Source organism: Fringilla coelebs, assembly GCF_963513975.1.
Source record: "Fringilla coelebs genome assembly, chromosome: 9".
Taxonomy (NCBI): Eukaryota; Metazoa; Chordata; class Aves; order Passeriformes; family Fringillidae; genus Fringilla; species Fringilla coelebs.
In genome coordinates, this window is record NC_140067.1 from 1,298,923 (window position 1) to 1,318,224 (window position 19,302).

The 19,302-nt window shown below is 43.7% G+C and overlaps 2 protein-coding genes across 3 annotated transcripts in view; one reads left to right on the top strand and one right to left on the bottom strand.

Moving 5' to 3' along the window:
- Nucleotides 1–1,454, bottom strand: part of MIER1 (MIER1 transcriptional regulator) — a 36,495-nt gene extending 35,041 nt beyond the window's left edge. Inside the window, exons 1-2 of one of the 2 annotated variants that reach the window (XM_084211241.1) lie at nucleotides 1,195–1,454; nucleotides 981–1,072 (exon numbers count right to left, since the gene is read on the bottom strand). Coding sequence is in view for 1 of the 2 variants with exons in the window: in XM_084211240.1 (XP_084067366.1) it covers nucleotides 161–169 (9 nt within the window). In the remaining variant the exon portion in view is untranslated. Of the gene's footprint in view, nucleotides 1–160; nucleotides 283–980; nucleotides 1,073–1,194 lie in introns of those variants that run through there. The other variant, XM_084211240.1, reaches the window with a different exon arrangement.
- Nucleotides 1,455–1,687: 233 nt separating this feature from the next.
- DNAI4 (dynein axonemal intermediate chain 4) lies at nucleotides 1,688–19,289 on the top strand (the record flags this gene model as incomplete). The annotated part of the gene is made up of 17 exons (XM_084210948.1): nucleotides 1,688–1,710; nucleotides 4,211–4,328; nucleotides 6,476–6,552; nucleotides 7,312–7,394; nucleotides 8,777–8,921; nucleotides 10,880–11,019; nucleotides 11,762–11,917; nucleotides 12,453–12,617; nucleotides 13,126–13,331; nucleotides 14,279–14,365; nucleotides 15,108–15,259; nucleotides 15,829–15,986; nucleotides 16,130–16,251; nucleotides 17,466–17,564; nucleotides 17,944–18,170; nucleotides 18,792–18,945; nucleotides 19,245–19,289. The coding sequence occupies 17 exons, from the start codon at nucleotides 1,688–1,690 to the stop codon at nucleotides 19,287–19,289; spliced, it is 2,157 nt and encodes a 718-aa protein (XP_084067074.1).
- Nucleotides 19,290–19,302: the final 13 nt, after the last annotated feature.

Here is a 19,302-nt window from a genome sequence, read left to right on the forward strand (position 1 = left end):
TCCCCTCAGGGGCCTTCAGCCCCCCGGACGGCCCCGAACGGGAGCGGGCGGCTCCCTGAGGGGAGCGGGCGGGACCGCCGGTGCCCGCGGGCCTCCGGTCCCCGCAACAAACTTGCGGCGCCGCGCAACAAGTTCCCGGGCAGGCGCCCGCCGCTCTCACCTCAGCCATGATCGCTGGTATTCCCGGGAGAGGGTCACATCGCCGGGAAGCGCCGCCGGGTCCCGGTGGGAGCGGCGGGAGCCGCGGGGACGGGACCGGGAGCGGCGGCGGGGCGGGAGGGGCGGGGCCACGTTACGCACGACGTCACCGCGCACCGCGGGAAGCGGGCAGGGCGCGTGCGGCGGCTGTCGGTCAGGGGAGGCCACGCCCTCCGCGCCTGTCAGTCAACGGAAGGACACGCCCTCTCGTATGTCATACAGCGCTGGTTCAACCTGTCAGTCAGGGCGGAAGACACGCCCCTTTCCTGTCACTTGGCGATTGGTCACGCCCTCGTGTGTCACGCAACTCACAGGCAAGGCCCCATCTGTCATTCAAAGTCTAAGGCCGCCTCCTTACACGTCAATCAAAGCGCACACCGCTTCCCACCGCCTGCCACTCAGCGCACAGGCCACGCCCCTCGTCTGTCACGACGCCACAAGCTCCGCCTGTCACTCAAACCGCAAGGCCACGCCCCCACCCCGCCGAGGCGCGGCCGCCGCGGCCCCTCGTGCCCATAAATGTCATTCGGCACAAGCCACGCCCCTCACGTGTCGCTCAATGAACAAGCCGCGCCCCTCACCTGGCAATCACGCGCAGGCCACGCCCCTGTGATCTCATTCAATGCCCGGGCCCCGCCCCGGCCGGTGCTCGGTGCTGGGGCTCCCGCTCGCCGCGGCCCCTCACGGCCCCCGAGTGCCCCCGGCCCCGCCCGCCGCCGCCACCGCCTCCGCATCATCGCCCCGCTCCCCCTCTCCGGCCCGGCCGCGGCCGCCGTACTCACGCGGGGAGCCGCAGAGGCGTGGGGGGTGTCTCATCGGCCGTGAGGAGAACGCGGGGTCCTCGGGGAACGGGGCTCTTGATGGGCGTGAGGCTCTTGGGTGACACAATAACAGCTCCAGGTCACACACAGCACCCGAAACACCACCCCGAATAAACGGAACAAAGACCCGGGCCCGGCGGGCATTCACCGCGTCCTCCTCGCCCCGGTGCCTCACCTGCCCGGCTCAGCGCCGTCCCCGGGCCGGCACGGGGCAGCGCCCGGCGCGCCCGCCGGGCATCGCGGCCGTGTCACAGCGAGGACACCGCGGCCTCGGCCGTGCCCTGCAGAGCCGCGCGGCTCACGCGCGCCCGGCGCCTCCGCCGAGGAGCCGCATCCCCGACCCTCACACGGTCCCCGCGGGCGGCGCCGAAAGAACCGGCGGGCGCGACTTTGCTGACTCAGGGGTGACTCCCCCGCGAGCGAGGCGCCGCAGCCCCGCGGGAGGGCCGAGCGGCGGCGGGGCGGTGCCGCGGCGGGCGCGGGCAGCGCCGGTTCGGTGACACGGGGCGGGGGCGGGACCCGAACCGGCGCCGGGGACGGCCCGGGGCTGCGGCCGCGAGCACAGCGCGGCCCGCGCGCCGCGCGCCGACCAATCGGCGGCGCCCTTGCTGGCGGCCAATCGGCGCGCCGCGTCTTGGGCGGCGTTGTCACGGTAACGGCGCGACGCCATGCAGGGGCCGCGGCCTCCGCGGTGAGTGAGAGCGGGCCCGGCCTAAAGCTGCGAATTAAAAAGCTTTAAAGCCTAAAAATGCCGGGGAATAGATGATAAACTGTAGTACAGAACTGGTTATAACAGAGCAGTAATTGTAATTAATGAATGGAAAAGGTTCCTTTAGTTTAAATGGATTACATCCCTTAAAATACTTAGTAATGCATAAGTTGTAATACATAATAAATTCTATACTGTAATAATAAATTAGAGTTAATAAATTACATAAGTGTCCAAAATATTAATTATAAATTATTTACATCTCGTAAAACAAAGGATAGCATTTAATGAATGATAATATGTAATTAATTATATTCTGTAATAAGTCATAATAAATCAATGGTAAAAAGCCTTTATTATAAATGGTTGACATATTTAAATTAATGGGCAATAGATCATGAATTGTAGTATATAATCAATTATATTGTAGTATATAATAAATTACATTCTATAATAAATTACATTCTATAACAAATTACACTCTAAAATTATGAGGCATAAGTTATAACAAATAAATAGTCAAAAGCTCTGTTTATAAATGGTTGAAATCCTTTTAAATAATTGGAAATATGTAATTAGTTATTATACACGATAAATTATAATAAATGGCTGCACTCCTTTCTTATAAATGCTTAAAATCCTTTGAAATAATTATTAATATATAATAAATTATAATCAATAAGTGGCTGCAATCCCACAATTTTGTATTATAAATTATTTACATACCTTAAAATAATTGGTCATACATAATAAATTATAATACATAACAAATTACATTCTATAATATGTCATCATATATAATAGTTTAAGAAAAATTGTTACAAATATTTTATTTATTATATTATCATATTGATTATTAAGTGGTTTGCATCCCTTAAAATAATTGGCAATTTGTAAAATTATAAGAGTCCTTTATTCTAAATGGTTAAAATCCTTTAAAATAATTGGTAATAAATAATAATTTATATTCTGTAAGAAATGGTAAAAAATCTTTTCCTATAAGAGATTGCATATAATATATATTATTATATATAATCAATTCTAAGAATCCTGTATTATAAATGGTCAAAATCCTTTAAAATAATTGGTAATTATAATATAATTATTAAAAATAAGTTGTATTATAGAAGAAATGGTAAAAATCCTTTCTTGTAAATGGTTTACAACCTTTAAAATATTAGATAATATATAATCTATTATAATATTTAGGAAATGGTAAAAATCCTTTCCTATAAATGGTTAAAAATTGTTCTAATCCTTTAAAATAATTGGTCATTATAATATAATTATTAAAAATAAGTTGTATTATATAAGAAATTGTAAAAATCCTTTCTTATAAATGGTTAATAATTGTTACAATCCTTTAAAATAATTGGTAATTATAATATAATTATTAAAAATAAGTTGTATTATATAAGAAAGGGTAAAAATCCTTTCTTCTAAATGGTTTATGTCCTTTAAAATATTAGGTCATATATAATCTATTATAATAGATAAGAAATGGCAAAAAACCTTTCTTATGCATGGTTTACAACCTTTAAAATATTTGGTCCTATATAATAAATTATAAGAATCCTCTCTTATAAATGTTTAAAAATTGTTAAAATCCTTTAAAATAATTGGTACTTATAATATAATTATTAAAAATAAGTAGTATTGTATAAAAAATGGTAAAAAACCTTTCTTATAAATGGGTTACATAGTTTTAATATTAGGTAATATATAATAAATTATAATATTAAGGAAATGGTAAAAGTATTTTCTTATGAATGGTTAAAAATTGTTAAAATCGTTTAAAATAATTGGTAATTATAATATAATTATTAAAAATAAGTTGTATTGTATAAGAAATGGTAAAAAACCTTTCTTATAAATGGGTTACATAGTTTTTAATATTAGGTGATATGTAATAAATTATAATATTAAAGAAATGGTAAAAATCCCTTCTTATGAATGGTTAAAAATTGTTAAAATCCTTTAAAATAATTGGTACTTATAATATAATTATTAAAAAGATGTATGATATAAAAATGGGTAAAAATCCTTTCGTCTAAATGGTTTACATCCTTTAAAATATTAAATATATAAAATATAGGTAATATGTAATCTATTATAATATTTAGGAAATATTTAGGTAACTATAATTATTTATAATGAATTTATAATTACTTATAAGTAATTTATAATTAATTTATAACTAATTATAATGAATTGTAATATTATAATTGTAATATTATAATTATAATATTTAGGAAATACTTAGGTAATTATAATTATTTTATAATTAATTTATAACGAATTATAATGAAATGTAATATTATAATTATAAAATTTAGGAAATAGTTAGGTAACTAGAATCTAATTATTAAGAATAAGTTGTATTATAGAAGAAACTGTCCAAATCCCTTCCTATCAATGGTTTTAATGGTTTCCACTGCCTGTTTTTAATTTGCTGTTTTCCGACATTCCGGGGCGCTGCCAGGGCGGGGCCGGGCGGCAGCAGAGCCCCGAGCTCCCGCAGAGCCTCCACGGCCTCCTTGGCCTCCCTGGGAAAATCCCCCCGGAGCGGGGCCCACGTGGGCAGCCAGGGAGCCCTGCAGGTGAGAGGGGCCTGGGGGAGCCCAAAATCCTCCTGGGGCCAGGCCTGGAGTGGCTGGGGGGGGACATTTGGGAAAAGGGGGGAAAGCCCAAAATCTGTCTGTAGGAAGAACCAAAAAGCCCATGGAGGGTTGGGTTGGGAACGTTTGGGAAAGGTGGGAAGAGCCAGAGAGCCCTGGAATGGTCAGGTTGGGAAAGGTGGGAAGGCCTGGAATAGTTGGGTTGGGAAAGGTGGGAAGAACCCAAAATCTGTCTGTAGGAAGAACCAAAAAGCCCGGGGATGGTTGGGTTGGGAACGTTTGGGAAAGGTGGGAAGAGCCCCAAATCCACCTGTGGGAAGAACCAGAGAGCCCTGAAATGGTCAGGTTGGGAAAGGTGGGAAGAGCCAGAAAGCCCTGGAATGGTCAGGCTGGGAAAGGTGGGAAGAGGCCCAAATCCATCTGTGGGAAGGGCTGGAATGGTTGGGTTGGGAAAGGTGGGAAGGCCTGGAATGGTTGGGTTGGGAAAGGTGGGAAGGCCTGGAATGGTTGGGTTGGGAAAGGTGGGAAGAGCCCCAAATCCATCTGCAGGAAGAACCATGGACCCTGGAATGGTTGGGTTGGGAAAAGTGGCAAGAGCCCAAAATGTACCTGTGGGAAGAACTGGAATGGATGGGTTGGACACCCTTGAGAAAGGTGGGAAGAGCTCCAAATCCACCTGCAGGAAGGATCTCAGAAACCCTGGAATGGTTGGGTTGGGTTGGGAACATTTGGGAAAAGTGGGGAAAGCCCAAAATCTGTCTGTAGGAAGAACCAAAAAGCCCGGGGAGGGTTGGGTTGGGTTGGGAATGTTTGGGAAAGATGGAAAGAGCCCCAAATCCACCTGTGGGAAGAACCAGAGAGCCCTGAAATGGTCAGGTTGGGAAAGGTGGGAAGGCCTGGAATTGTTGGGTTGGGAAAAGTGGGAAAAGCCCAAAATCCACCTGTGGGAAGAACTGGAATGGTTGGGTTGGACACCCTTGGGAAAAGCCCAAAATCCACCTGTGGGAAGAACCATGGAGCCCTGGAATGGTTGGGTTGGACACCCTTGGGAAAAGCCCAAAATCCACCTGTGGGAAGAACCATGGAGCCCTGGAATGGATGGGTTGGACACTCTTAGGAAAAGTGGGAAGAGCTTCAAATCCACCTGCAGGAAGGATCTCAGAAACCCTGGAATGGTTGGGTTAGGAACATTTAGGAAAAGTGGGGAAAAGCCCAAAATCTGTCTGTAGGAAGAACCAAAAAGCCCGGGGAGGGTTGGGTTGGGTTGGGAATGTTTGGGAAAGATGGAAAGAGCCCCAAATCCACCTGTGGGAAGAACCAGAGAGCCCTGAAATGGTCAGGTTGGGAAAGGTGGGAAGGCCTGGAATGGTTGGGTTGGGAAAGGTGGGAAGAGCCCAAAATCCACCTGTGGGAAGAACTGGAATGGTTGGGTTGGACACCCTTGGGAAAAGCCCAAAATCCACCTGTGGGAAGAATCATGGAGCCCTGGAATGGATGGGTTGGACACCCTTGGGAAAGGTGGGAAGAGCTTCAAATCCACCTGCAGGAAGGATCTCAGAAACCCTGGAATGGTTGGGTTGGGAACATTTAGGAAAAGTGGGGAAAAGCCCAAAATCTGTCTGTAGGAAGAACCAAAAAGCCCAGGGATGGCTGGGTTGGGAAGGTTTGGGAAAGATGGAAAGAGCCCCAAATCCACCTGTGGGAAGAACTGGAATGGTTGGGTTGGACACCCTTGGGAAAAGCCCAAAATGCACCTGTGGGAAGAATCATGGAGCTCTGGAATAGTTGGGTTGGGAAAGGTGGGAAGACCCCCAAATCCCCGTGCAGGAAGGATCTCAGAAATCCTGGAATAGTTGGGCTGGGAAAAGTGGGAAGAGTCCTAAAATCCACCTGTAGGAAGAACTTAAAAGCCTTGGAATGGTTGGATTTTGCACATTTGGGAAAAGTGGGAAGAGCCCCAAATCCACCTGTGGGAAGGATCTCAGAAACCCTGGAATGGTTGGGCTGGGAAAGGTGGGAAGAACTGGAATGGTTGGGTTGGATGCATTTGGGAAAGGTGGAAAGAGCTTCCAGGTACCCTCCCTACAACACAGGGAGATTATCCTGAAAATCATTTCCATTTTCTCCAGGTTTTTGATGAGGAAGGGAAGAATGTGACACCCCAACCCCTCTTCCAGCCAGACACAAATGCTGCCAGGCAAGAAAAGTTCTATTAAAAAAAAAAAAAAGCATTATAAGTATTTTTTTAAAAAGTAAAATATGTATTTTAAAGTATTCTATCAGTAAGTGCAGGCAACCTTTTATGCAAAATTATAAAATATAGAAATTAAAATATCTAATTAAAATATTAAAAATATCAGTTCAATGATCAAAATGCGTTTAACATAATAAAAATTCTCTGCTTTAATTACATTTAAGCAAGTTACCTCTGTGTGGTTATGTGCATCCATCTCCAAAAAAGCTCATAAACAAAAAATGTGGAGTTAAAACTCCTAAATTATGTTTCACTACACTTTCAATGACAAACATCCAGCACAGAGGGAAAAAACAAAGTCTTTGGGCTGACAAACTCAATTAAGTCATGCAAAGAAGAGGAATAATTATTGCTGTCTTAAATGAAAAATCCTGAGCCACAGCATGATCAAAAGGAAGGAATAATTGTAATTATTCACAATTTATATTTACAATTGTAAACACTGATTTCTGAGATGAAGATTGCTTTTTCTGCCATGTTTCCCAAACTGGCTGTTCCAAAGGACAATGCCAGGGCTTGGGATACCAACCAGGAGCAAATATACTTTAAAAAATTACTTAAAAATTATAATTAGAATACTAATAATTAAATATAGATACTAATAATATTTAAATATAAACACTAATGATTAAAAATACTTATAATGATCCAGAAAATGAACATTTTTTTTAGTTTTTTGAGACAATTTCTGTTTGTTTCTCATCCCTGAAGGACACATGGAAGCAGCACAGGAACAACCAAGCCTGGCTTAGATGAGACAGAACCTGAAGAAGACCCAGCTTTGAGCTTGCCTGGTAAAGAGCACACCCAATAACGAGCCATTCCATACCTAAAATTCTGTGTTCTGGGATTTGCTTGATTCCCAGCGTGAATTTTTCCATTGATTTGGAGCAGTGTTATAAATGAGAAGCTTGACTAGGCCAATATTCCAGCAGCAATGAATTTATTCATTAATATGGTAAAGTGTGAGCTATGCAGGGCTGGGTGCAGTGGGGGAAGTTTTCCCTCCAGCTGCACGCTGATATTTGGGGCTCTCAGGTATTTATAAGGGTGCTCATCAGCTTTCTCAGCAGTTTCTATTCCCAAGTTTTACTCATCAGCAGGTTCTATTCCCAATTTTTAGGTCACAATTCCATACACTGTTGTGATTTAGTTTTTCTCAGGATGTATCCCAGAAAAAGGAGTGTCCCAGGTGGTGGTGGTTCGGTTTCTGAAAGAAGGGAGGAGTATTCCATCTGGTGAGGTCCAGTCTCCAGATGTGGCTCCACCTTTTGATGGCAAGGACCATAAATCTGATAACAGTGATGTCCAGCTGCCCTTGGTCAAACCTATTAGTCCTTGAGTTGATGTCCACCTTCCTTTCTCAAGCTGCATGTTTCCTTTATGTACATTCTAAAGCTTTAGTTTCAAAGATCCTCACTACACACAATATTCTAAAATTATACCTCAAAAGGTTTTTATTGCAAAACTCTTTAAGGCTGAGCTACAGCAGAAAGTTCCTGTCAAAAAGCAACATCCTTAAAGCTTTAATTTAAATGTTCCTAAATCAACTAAGGCTTATCAAGGTGCAGACCAAGGACAGGTTCAAAGGCCTTGTTCCATGCTTTGCTTTCCTCAGTCATTATTGGAATTTGTCTCTACCCTGTCCCACATGGGTTTGCACACACATCCACCTGTCCCACATGGGTTTGCACACACATCCACCTGTCCCACGTGGGTTTGCACACACATCCACCTGTCCCACGTGGGTTTGCACACACATCCACCTGTCCCACGTGGGTTTGCACACACATCCACCTGTCCCACGTGGGTTTGCACACACATCCACCTGTCCCACGAGGGATTGCACACACATCCACCTGCCCCACGAGGGATTGCACACACATCCACCTGTCCCACGTGGGTTTGCACACACATGCACCTGCCCCACGTGGGTTTGCACACACATCCACCTGTCCCACGTGGGTTTGCACACACATGCACCTGTCCCACGTGGGATTGCACACACATCCACCTGTCCCACGTGGGTTTGCACACACGTCCACCTGTCCCACGTGGGTTTGCACACACATGCACCTGCCCCACGTGGGTTTGCACACACATCCACCTGTCCCACGTGGGTTTGCACACACAGCACAGTGACAAAGGCACAAACGCAGCTGGGTGTCTCCCGCAGGGCAGGAGGAGCAGGAGGCAGCCCTGACGGAGGCAGAGCTGGAGCAGGTGGTGGAGGTGCTGCTGAGTGAGACAGACACGCTCTGGATGCTGCACCTGCCCCCCGCCCTGCTCTCCACCGAGGCTGAGGAGGCTCCCCGGGTGCTGTGAGTCACAAACCTCGCTGTGAATATTGAAACTGAGCTGTGCAGGCTTCAAATAACTCTGCTAGAAACATTTCTATATTGCTATGTAGATTATATATCTAATATTTCTATATAAATAGAAATATTAAAATAGATTTGGTATGTGTCATGGTAAAAGAACTTTGCTATAAATATAGTTTTTATTTATAGATGTATGTTGCTATATATATAAGATTTATATATAAACATTTTAATAGATTTTATACATGTAGCGGTAAAAGAACCTTGCTATAAATACATAGCTTTTATTTATAGATGTATGTTGCTATATATATTACATATATAATATTTATATATAAATATAAACATTTTAATAGATTTTATACATGTAGTGGTAAAAGAACTTTGCTATAAATATATCATCTATATATATATTGTTATATATATTATATATGCATTATATTTTTATATATATATTTCCAATATTAAAATAGATTTCATACATGTAGTGGTAAAAGAACTTTGCTATAAATATATAATTTATATATATATATCGCTACATATATTATATATGCATTATATTTATATACATATTGCCAATATTAAAATAGATTTCACACATGTAGTGTTAAAAGAACTTTGCTTAAATATATTGGTTTTATTTGTATATATTGCTATATATTATATATATTATGTATATTATATATTATATTGCTATATATGATACATATAATATATATTTTAGATCTATATTATATTTTCATATATTGCTATGTATATTTATAGAATATATTTTTAATTTATCATATATATATACATTGCTATATATTATATATTGCTATAAATATATAACATTTATGTATTTTATTTTTATAGTTTTTATTTTATGTTCATTAAGCTTAGACATAGTAGTGAAATAGCTGATATAAGCATACTTGTGTTAAAATACCTACTTAGATGAAATAAAATCCAATAAACACATAAAGAAGACAGCTACTACAAATATACCAACTATCAGCACTCACTGTCTAAAGACAGTGTGGGCCAGGGCCTAAACTAAATAAAATAAATAAATAAAAATATTTAAAATAAATAAATAATGAAATAAAAATTTAAAAATTATAATAACAAAACCTAAAAACACAACCAAAAACAAGAGATGCTATGGTTCCTCTGCTAACTGCAGAGGAACCATGCTAAACAATTCTTAGAATATTAATATTTTAAAGAAAAAGTTTACATGGTTATTGATGAATATACAGCAAGCTAATGTAAGGGAAAAATATTTAAAAGGTATCTTGAGTGCCAAGATGCACCCAGCCCTAATCTTTACTTGATGTTCCTTATCTCCTGTTATCCTTTAGGAAACCTTTTTAATTTTCTCAAGAAAATAAATGTGTTTTTCACAGCTGGCACCCATTTCTGAGTGCAAAACTTCCATTTCTTACAGCTCCCTATTCTGGGTGAAATTCTTCCTCCCTTCCACTGAAAAACCATGGCAGCTTAGGAAAATCCAGGGGTGCAGGAGGGTGATCATTTGGTTTTTATGAAAGCAGCGAGACATTCCAAACTGCTCCATTGATTCTTGTGGGTAGCTTCTAATTAGTCATTAATTAAGGAGAGTTAAATGTAGCAGGCAGCTCCCCTTGGTCCTCCCTGAGCTACCAGAGCTTTGGTGGGAATGCTGAAACAGAAAAGGAGAAGTTTCCCTTTTGTCTCCTGCCTCTCACTCCCAGGTGTGAGAGCTCTGAATTCCCCAAAGCTCAGGGGCAGCTGGAAGAGGGAATTTTGCTTTTTCTGGCCATTCCTGTTGTAGAACAGCATGGCAAAGATCAGAACGAGCTGCTGAATAACACAAAGGCTGAAATTCCATCCAGCAATGCAAAAAGCAGGACGTGGAAGGCATGGAAAGGCCTCTCCTGATCAGCTCCTTGTTCCAGACACTGAGAATTCCAGGCAGTGTTTCCTTTGTCTCCCAGGGAGAGGAATAAGATTTATGCAGAGATTTGCCAGGCTAAAATTGACAGTGAGTACTTTGAAGAAAAAATCGTGCAGACCATCTCTGGAGCTGCCAAGACCAAGGAGGTGCAATGTGAGGCCATCACCGTGGCAGAGAAAGGTAACCCTGGCCAGGGCATGGCAAAAGGCATTTTCACTTCCATCTCTGGGCAGATATTCCCTCCACTTCCACTTCCAGAGTTTTAAGTGCAGACAGGACACTGTGAGTTGTGGTGGCTTTTTCTGCCCCTCCTAAATCTCGAGTTTAGTGCTGGAACACCGAATACATTGCAATAAAATTGTTGTTAACACTCCCAGAGAATGTTATTGTTGTGTGTAAGAGGCTAAAGAAATTACAGGGCATGCTGTTCCAACAGTTTTCCTTTGTGTTAGTGGATGTAAAATAACATCCACTAACACATGGTGGAGGGAATAAACCCCAAAAGTAGATAATAATCTGTTTTGAAAAGCTATTTGCCACCATTTTTGTGGCACCAGCAGGGCTCATTCCAGCCCCTGAGCACATCCAGGCAAGTTTTGGGTGGGAGCTGGCCCTGCACAAGGGGAGCCACACCCCAAAAACCCTGATGGAGCTGCACCAGTCACACAACAGGAGGAGCTTTGAGGTTATTTTATCTGCTTCAATGATTCCTATTAAGCACAGGCAACCTTTTCTGTAAATTTGTAAAATATGGCAATTCAAAGATGAAATTAAAATATTAAATGAAAAATATCAGTTTAAATATCAACAGCTTTGGAAGCAAAGGTGGTTCCAAAGCCCAGCCCAGCAGTTGGGGTGTAGGAAGCTCCCTGCAATAATTTACCAAAAGAAGAGCCCTGTGTGACAGGGAATTCCTTCCCAGGGACGGTGGTGACTCCCTGGGATTTGGGCAATTCCCTGGATGCCTCGGGAACAGAAGCTGCAGAGACAGAAGAACCCGAAAGCCCAGCAGGGAGAAGCAGCAAATCTCCCACAGCTGAAGAGCAGGGCCAGGCTGGGGCTGTCCCTCCTGCCACAGGTAACATTTCCCACTTCTGCCCTGTCCTCACCTTCCTAAAGCAGGCACATCCCTGGGATCTGTGGGGAAAACTTCCTGAAAAACACTGCCTGGAACCTGCAAGAGAGTTTGCTGAAGAATCTTCTGCCATCAGAAATCATCTTAAATAAAGATAAATACTCAGGGACAAGGTTTGCTGGTACTCACATTAAAAAGTAGAAGCAAAACACCATTTGTGAAAAATTCCAGAAGCAGCTGAAAAAGAGAAGAAAGTTATAATGAGAAAAAATGATAAGATTATAAAATTATATGAAAATTATAGGGAAAAAAATTCACAGTGAAAGTATTTTTTAAAATTCTCTCTTTTTTGCAGGTGGAGGAAAATTCTTATCCCTTGATCTTTCTGTGTGAAGTTTTATCATATTCAAAGCATTTCTATCCCATTTATCTCTTATCAGGCAGTGTGGGCCTGTTGGGCTCCACGATCCTTGTGGATCCATTCCAGCTTAGAATATCCCAGGATTCTGTAATTCAGCTTCCTCCATCACCCTTGCAGGGAGTGCAGCTCCTGCCAGGAGCCCCGAGGAGCAGGAATGCCACTCAGGAGCAATCCTAACTTCAGCAAAGCTGCAGCAGGATTTAGTTGTCGTGGAGAGGATTCTCATGGAGAACATTTTCCAGCCCAAACTCGCAGTCTATCGGCAGATTCCTGTCCTCATAGGTTTGTTCCTTGCTCAGTACCCTCTTTCCAGCCAGAAATTCCTCATTTTCCACAGAAATTCCTCACTTTTGGCTGGGTAGCTAAACCCACCTGCAGCAGACCTGGCTCACTGTAGCCCAATCCAGCTGTCTGCTCTGTCCCCAGCCAATTTTAGTCACAGCTTTAGTTAGGATGTCTTAATTCCTCAAATCTTCACTTTTTTTATTTTCTATTTTTTCCTGCAAAATCTTTGCTGAAAGGGCAAGTTTTTCTTCTGGTGTGAATAATTGCAGTGAGATATAACCTATAATAACAGAGGTTATATTCTGTATGATGTATATTATGTTATGTATAATAATATGGGTTATATAATGTGGGTTATATACAATAACATTGGTTACATTACATAGGTGTGTATATATATACACATAGGTTACATTACATAGGTGTGTATATATATACACAATTAAATATATATAATTAGGTAAGTGAAATGTTTCCACTCAGATTCTGCATCTGTGCATTTTAGAACCTCCTGTTACCTCCGACACCGAGGGGGAAGAAGGTGAGGAAGACGAGGATGAGGAGAAGCAGGAGGAAGCAGCAGGGGCAGCAGAGGCAGCCGAGAGCCCAGCAGAGGGGGCTGGCCCCAGGCTGGAGCTGCTGTGGTCGTACCGCTGTGATTTAACCAGCGGGCACAGCGTGAGCAGCATGGCTTGGAACAAAGTGAACCCTGTGAGTCACAAACCCTTCCTGAGCTGGGACAAGCAGCTGGGGCTGGCAAGAACTCCTGACCCTGGGTGCATCTCCAAGGGGGATCCAGTCCCTCACTCTCACTGCTTTAATCCATAGGCTTTAATTGGCACAGAATTTCATTAATTGCTCCAGTCTACCCTAAGCAGCAATGTTCATAGACCTGGTCTGTTCTAAAATTGAAATTTAACCCCTGCTGCTAAACTTTGTTACCATTGATGGAGTTTTTTTCGTGGTAGTTTAGACACCACGTCTTTGTCTCTAACAGGAACCTCCCAAAACAGCAGAATTCCTCCAAATTTAGGGATAAGATGCACAATGACAGCACAGAAGGCAAAGCCTCCTAAGTCTGGTCATGTAAAGCTCTGTTTTCCCACCAGAACTCACTTATTAAACAAAAATAATGAATGGAAGAGGGGTAAAAAGCAGCTGAGGATGAGAAACAGAAAGCCAGTGAGGGAAAAAAAAGAGAGAAAATAAAGACCATTTCATGCTCTTAGTGCACCAAATCTCCAGATATTAAAAAGTTAGGCACATTTAGAGACTTCAGTTTTAGAATACAGGGCAAACAATCAGCTGCTTTTAAAATGTGAGTTTCACAAACTACTTGTTGAGTGCAAGAAAAGAAAAATTACTGGAGCTGAAGGCTGCTGGTTTTTACTTCTGCCTATGGAAGGGAATGAAGGGAATTCACTGAACAGTGGAAAGCAAAAAGCCAGGAGTTTGAGGTGCTCTCTGAAGCTCCTGTTGCAGCTAACCCTGAGAGGGAAAACTAGAAGTCCTCCATTAAATAATGCACATTAAAATATGATTATAGAGCAGTGTATCTCCTGCATGGGACAGAGCTTTGTTATTCCAGACTTGGCTTGGGAGATGTCCTGCTGAGCTCCAGGTGCAACTGGGGCCCTGCTGTTGCTCTGTGCTTGCAGGATCTCCTGGCAGTTGGTTACAGGGAGTTTCTTTCTCGGGATAAGAAGAAAGGCCTGGCTTGCTGCTGGTCACTGAAGAACCCCATGGTAACGAGCCCTTTTGTTTGCTTTTCCTGCAGTCTGCTTTTCTCTGGACAATTTCTGCTTTATTTCCATTTTAGCTACAGTTATTTACTCTAACTTCTCACAACACTGTCAGAAAGAGAAGAAATTTCATAGATGTAACATTTACACCTCTGCAGATCCATCTGAAAAGGGATCATTTTAAAACCAGCCATTAAAAAAAAAATTGGAAATCTCACAAAGTGTCTCAAAGTAAAAAAATTCTGATTGCCATAAATCAAAACATTTCAGTTTGATTTCTACTACAAACTTCTCTTAGCCAAAATTCTATTAGACTAATTTAGACCAGACAGAGTCGAGTCTTTGGTGCATTTTTGCCACACCAAATACTCTTGTGATTCTGCTGCCACCATAGAGATTTTTATGTAATTGGTTTGGAGTAGCCTTGCCACACCAAATACTCTCATGATTCCCTGCTGCCACCATAGATATTTTTACGTAATTGGTTTGGAGTAGGCTCACCTAACTTATTTTCCAGTGTCATATTTCTGCCCAATCTTTATCTTTTTCCTAATTTTATCAGTCGTAGCAAGAAATACATGGTGCCAGTCAGACATACATGGTGCCAGTCAGAAATACATGGTGCCAGTCAGAATGTCTGGTCCCTGTGGGCACCGTCCCTGGAGTTTCCCCGCAGACACTGAGTGCTAAGAAGGCGAGGTGAGTGCTCGCCCAGCTCAGAGCTTGCTGTGCTCTCTCCTGGCAGTGGCCAGAGCGCATTTTCCGCTGCGAGCACGGCGTCACCGCTGTGGATTTCTCGCTGTCCCGGCCCCACCTGCTGGCAGTGGGGACAGCCAGCGGCCGTGTGGCCATCTACGACGTGAGCAGCCGCCGGGACACCGCGCTGCTGGACAGCAGGTCAGGGACCCCCGCCCCTGAGCCAGCAGGCCCTCACCCTCTAAGGGACTGCAGCTCTTTACCCCATACAGTGTAAATTCATGAATAAATAATTCATATTCCGTGTCCTAGCTGGGATAGTCCAGCCCTGGGTAATCAATCCCTGGCACACCAGGGGTAGCTTCTGGTGCTTGCTCTCTTATCCCTCTTGTCAAAAGTGGAGAGAAGAACATCAGCAAAAGTGAGGGGTGAGCAGGAATTAAGGAGACAACGGGAGAGGGGATGGGTGGGTGATGAGGGAAGCACCTGCCCTAAGGGCAGCTCCCCAGGTCTCTCCTACAAGGTGCAGACTGATTTCATGGCACAAGCACATAAACAATGCCCTGAAACTAATTATCAAACATATTTAATAATGAAACATTGTCCTGGAGAAAACAACCAATGTTCAGACCATATTTTAAAAAGAAAAGCAGAACATTTCTATTATAAGACTTAACACTCATTACAAAGTGGAAGCTTAATTATTTTTCAACCATATTGTCTTGTCTTTGCTCATCTATGATTTACCCTGTGTATCTTTTTTGTCCCAGTGCATCCCTAAATAAACACAAAGGTCCAGTGTGGCAGCTGAGGTGGGTGGAGCAGGACAGAGGTGGAACAGCAGGTGACAAAGAAGAGAGACTGATGTGCATCTCGGGAGATGGGCGAATGACCCAGTGGTTCATTCAGCAAAGGCTGGATTGCTCTGGTGAGCCCTGAAACTGCTCTCTCTGACTCCAGCTGGCATTCTTGACACCAGTTATCCCACAAAACATCTCAGAGCTGCTGGGCATCCCAGGGCAGCACAGGTTCCTCACTCCTGTTTGACAAAACCTCCTGCTCTTTGCACAGATGTGATGCAAATCAAGCGAACAGAAAGTGAGAAGAAAAAATTACCAGGTGAGAAAGAAAGGAAAAGTGAAGGTCCCATATCACAACAGGCAGCTGGAATGTGCTTCGACTTCCATCCAGAGGTAGGCTCAGAAGGCCCATCCTGGCTGAAGTATTAGCCAGGAAAACTCTGCAGCAGAGGTGGGATGCTCAGCTGGAGCTGCTTTAATGGGAGCTAGCCAGGGACTGGGCACTGCTATTTAAAGCATATTAATTTTGAAATAAATTGCTTTTAGCTACTAAGGTTTACCTCAAATGGGTGAAATGGTAAAACAAGCCCAGTCCTCCTGAGGCCTAGAGAGGCTCCCTGGAACAGAGGCTAGGCAGTGTTAAAGGAATAAAGTAGGGATTTATTAAAAGGCCTTTGAAGGATACACCTTGGGTAGTACAAGAGCCTGGCCATGGCTCTACCCAGGATGGACCCCAAGTCACAAGTTCTCACACTTTTATGACCCTACTTTTTTAACCCCAATATGGAAATGTACCACACTTTTTGGGCCCCTTTCCATCTTGGGGATCAGTGTCCAATCCCAGCTCCAGGGGATGCAGTCCCACCCTCCCAGGTTGCTCTCCTCCATTCCCTGCTGTTTGCACTTTTGGGGCTGGAGCTGCAGCACTGTCCTTGGCTCTGGGCTGGAAAAGGATTGCTCTGTGTGCCTGAGCTGTGAGGAGAACATGCTGACATTTATATGAAGTTCAGAGTTAAATACTAATGCAGTACAGAATTGTGGGAAATGGATTTATAGGGTAAATGTGGGAAATGGATTTATAGGGTAAATTGTGGGAAATGGATTTATAGGGTAAATTGTGGGAAATGGATTTATAGGGTAAATTGTGGGAAATGGATTTATAGGGTAAATTGTCGGAAATGGATTTGTAGGTAAATAGGCTCAAACTTCTGGCATCACTCCCAGCCACGTTACTCACATTTCCTTGGGCAGGCCTCGGGGCAGCTCCCCTCGTGTGATGGCCAAGGCTGGGAGAATTTCTCCAACACCTCCCACATCCAGGACTCAGCTGAGCTTCTCTTCATCCAGCTGAGTCCTTACTCTGCAGAGCACTCAAAGAACTCATGCATTTTCCAGATGGATTGCTGGAAAACCAAGATTTTGAGGAGTCAAGGCCCAGCACGTTGTGCATTGGTGGAGAACACACCAAACAAATGTGCAGTGTTGTGGTTCCACTTTCCCCACCACTCACAGGAGCTTCTCCTTGGCCCTGAACTCCTCCAGCCCTGGATGATTCCTGCAGGAGTGATAAATTCATCCAACCTAGGCCACTTTTCCCTTTCTTTCAGGATACTGATATTTTTCTTGCTGGAACAGAAGAGGGACACATTTACTGCTGCTCTTGCTCAAGCAAGGAGCAGATTCTGGGCACATACAGAGGCCACAAGGTGAGTGACACTGTAAACAAGGACAGCAGAAACTGCTCAACTCAAAAATGTAATCTTTGCTTATATTTATGAACATCTGCAACAAAAGAACCCTAAACTTCTTCTCTTATATTAGGAATGAATTCCCATAGCATAAAGCATCACAGTCTTACAGCATTACTTTCTGTGCTGTCAGGATTTTTTCAAGTAATTTATTAAAATTGGTACTATAAACTGTTTTAAAACTTTAGCTCTGGCTTTATTTTAAGACAGCGATCAGAAATTTGATTGTCCTGTAGAGTTAAATAGTCTTACCTGCGGGAGGAAGGCTGGGTAGCTCTAGAACAGATTCTGTAGCTCTGCAGCAACACCAAGTTCTGCTTTGTTTCTCTCCAAACAGGGCCCTGTGTACAAAGTTGCCTGGAATCCCACCAGCACAAACATGTTCCTCAGCTGCTCTGCAGACTGGAGCATCCTTCTGTGGCACAGGGATTCCTACACCCCCCTTTTAACCTTCACTTCTGTCACAGCTTTTGTTCATGACATCAAGTGGGCTCCACAATCAGCCCTCATCTTCGCAGCAGTGAATGAGAAGAGGGTGGAGATTTGGGATCTGAGTGTCAGCATGTGAGTAACGACTCTTCTCAAGGAAGAGTCTGAAATTTAATTGTCACTCATTGTTACCTCATCGGTGTTTTCATCAGATCATTACAGCAAGCTTTGCTTGCTCAAACCATTGCATTTTGAAATATTTGTTGTGTAAGAGCAGATGGTGGCTACCTGAGATTTGGGGTGAGAAGGAGCTGGATGCCTCCTGGAGCTGAAAAAGTGTAAAACCGCCCCTTCTCTGCAGAAATTGTGGCAGAGTTAGAAGGAAAAATAACAAAACTGAGCTACTTTGGTAAAGATTGGATGGTCTGAAGTTGAGGTGACTCAGTTACCTGTGACCTTGTCCAGCTGATTTGGGTTTTGTGTTACTGACAGTGTGAAGCCCTGGTGGATCCAGAGCCCTGCCACATCCTGCAAATTATTCAGCTAATAAAAATATTAACCACCACTCTCCAGGTTAGGACAGATTTTAGGCAAGCAGGGTATCTTAGTTAACAGCAGCTGGGATTTTTCTGGAGGCAGAGCCCAAACCAAGCACTGCCTCACTTCCCAACCCCTGAGATAACCTAGAACACAGCAAGTGAGATGTGCAGCCTTTCACTGACGAATGCATGGTGCCCATTAACTCTTGGCTTGCAGCTTCGACCCCGTGCTCTCGTGTGCTGCCAGCCCTGAAGGGAACCTCAGCTCCCTGCTGTTTGCCAGGAACGCCGAGTGCCTGCTCCTGGGGGACAGCTGTGGCCAGGTGGGGGTGTGGCAGCTGCGCAGCCTGGCTGTCCCCAGCGCCGAGCAGGTACGGCCGTGCTCAGAGTGCCTGGGCTCATCCCCAGCCAGGCAATCCTGGAAACACCCAGCCAGGCAATATTGCAATGGGTGGGATCACAGTTCCAGTGCTGGCCTAAAGGTGGTGGTTCCTGCTCTTCTGCCGCCACACCACTGGGAATTAATTTCCTTTATAAACAAGATAAAGGTTTGCATGCTGCCAAATAGGACAGCACAAGTGCAACCCAACCTGGCCTGCCAAAAAGTGCTGTTTTCCAGCATTAACAGAATTCCACAGAAGAATCAGCTCTTTTTCCTCTTGTTTTCCAGGTTGGCTCCTTGTATGACATTGTTGCTCCTGCTGGAGCTGTTTAACAGTAGCTGATTC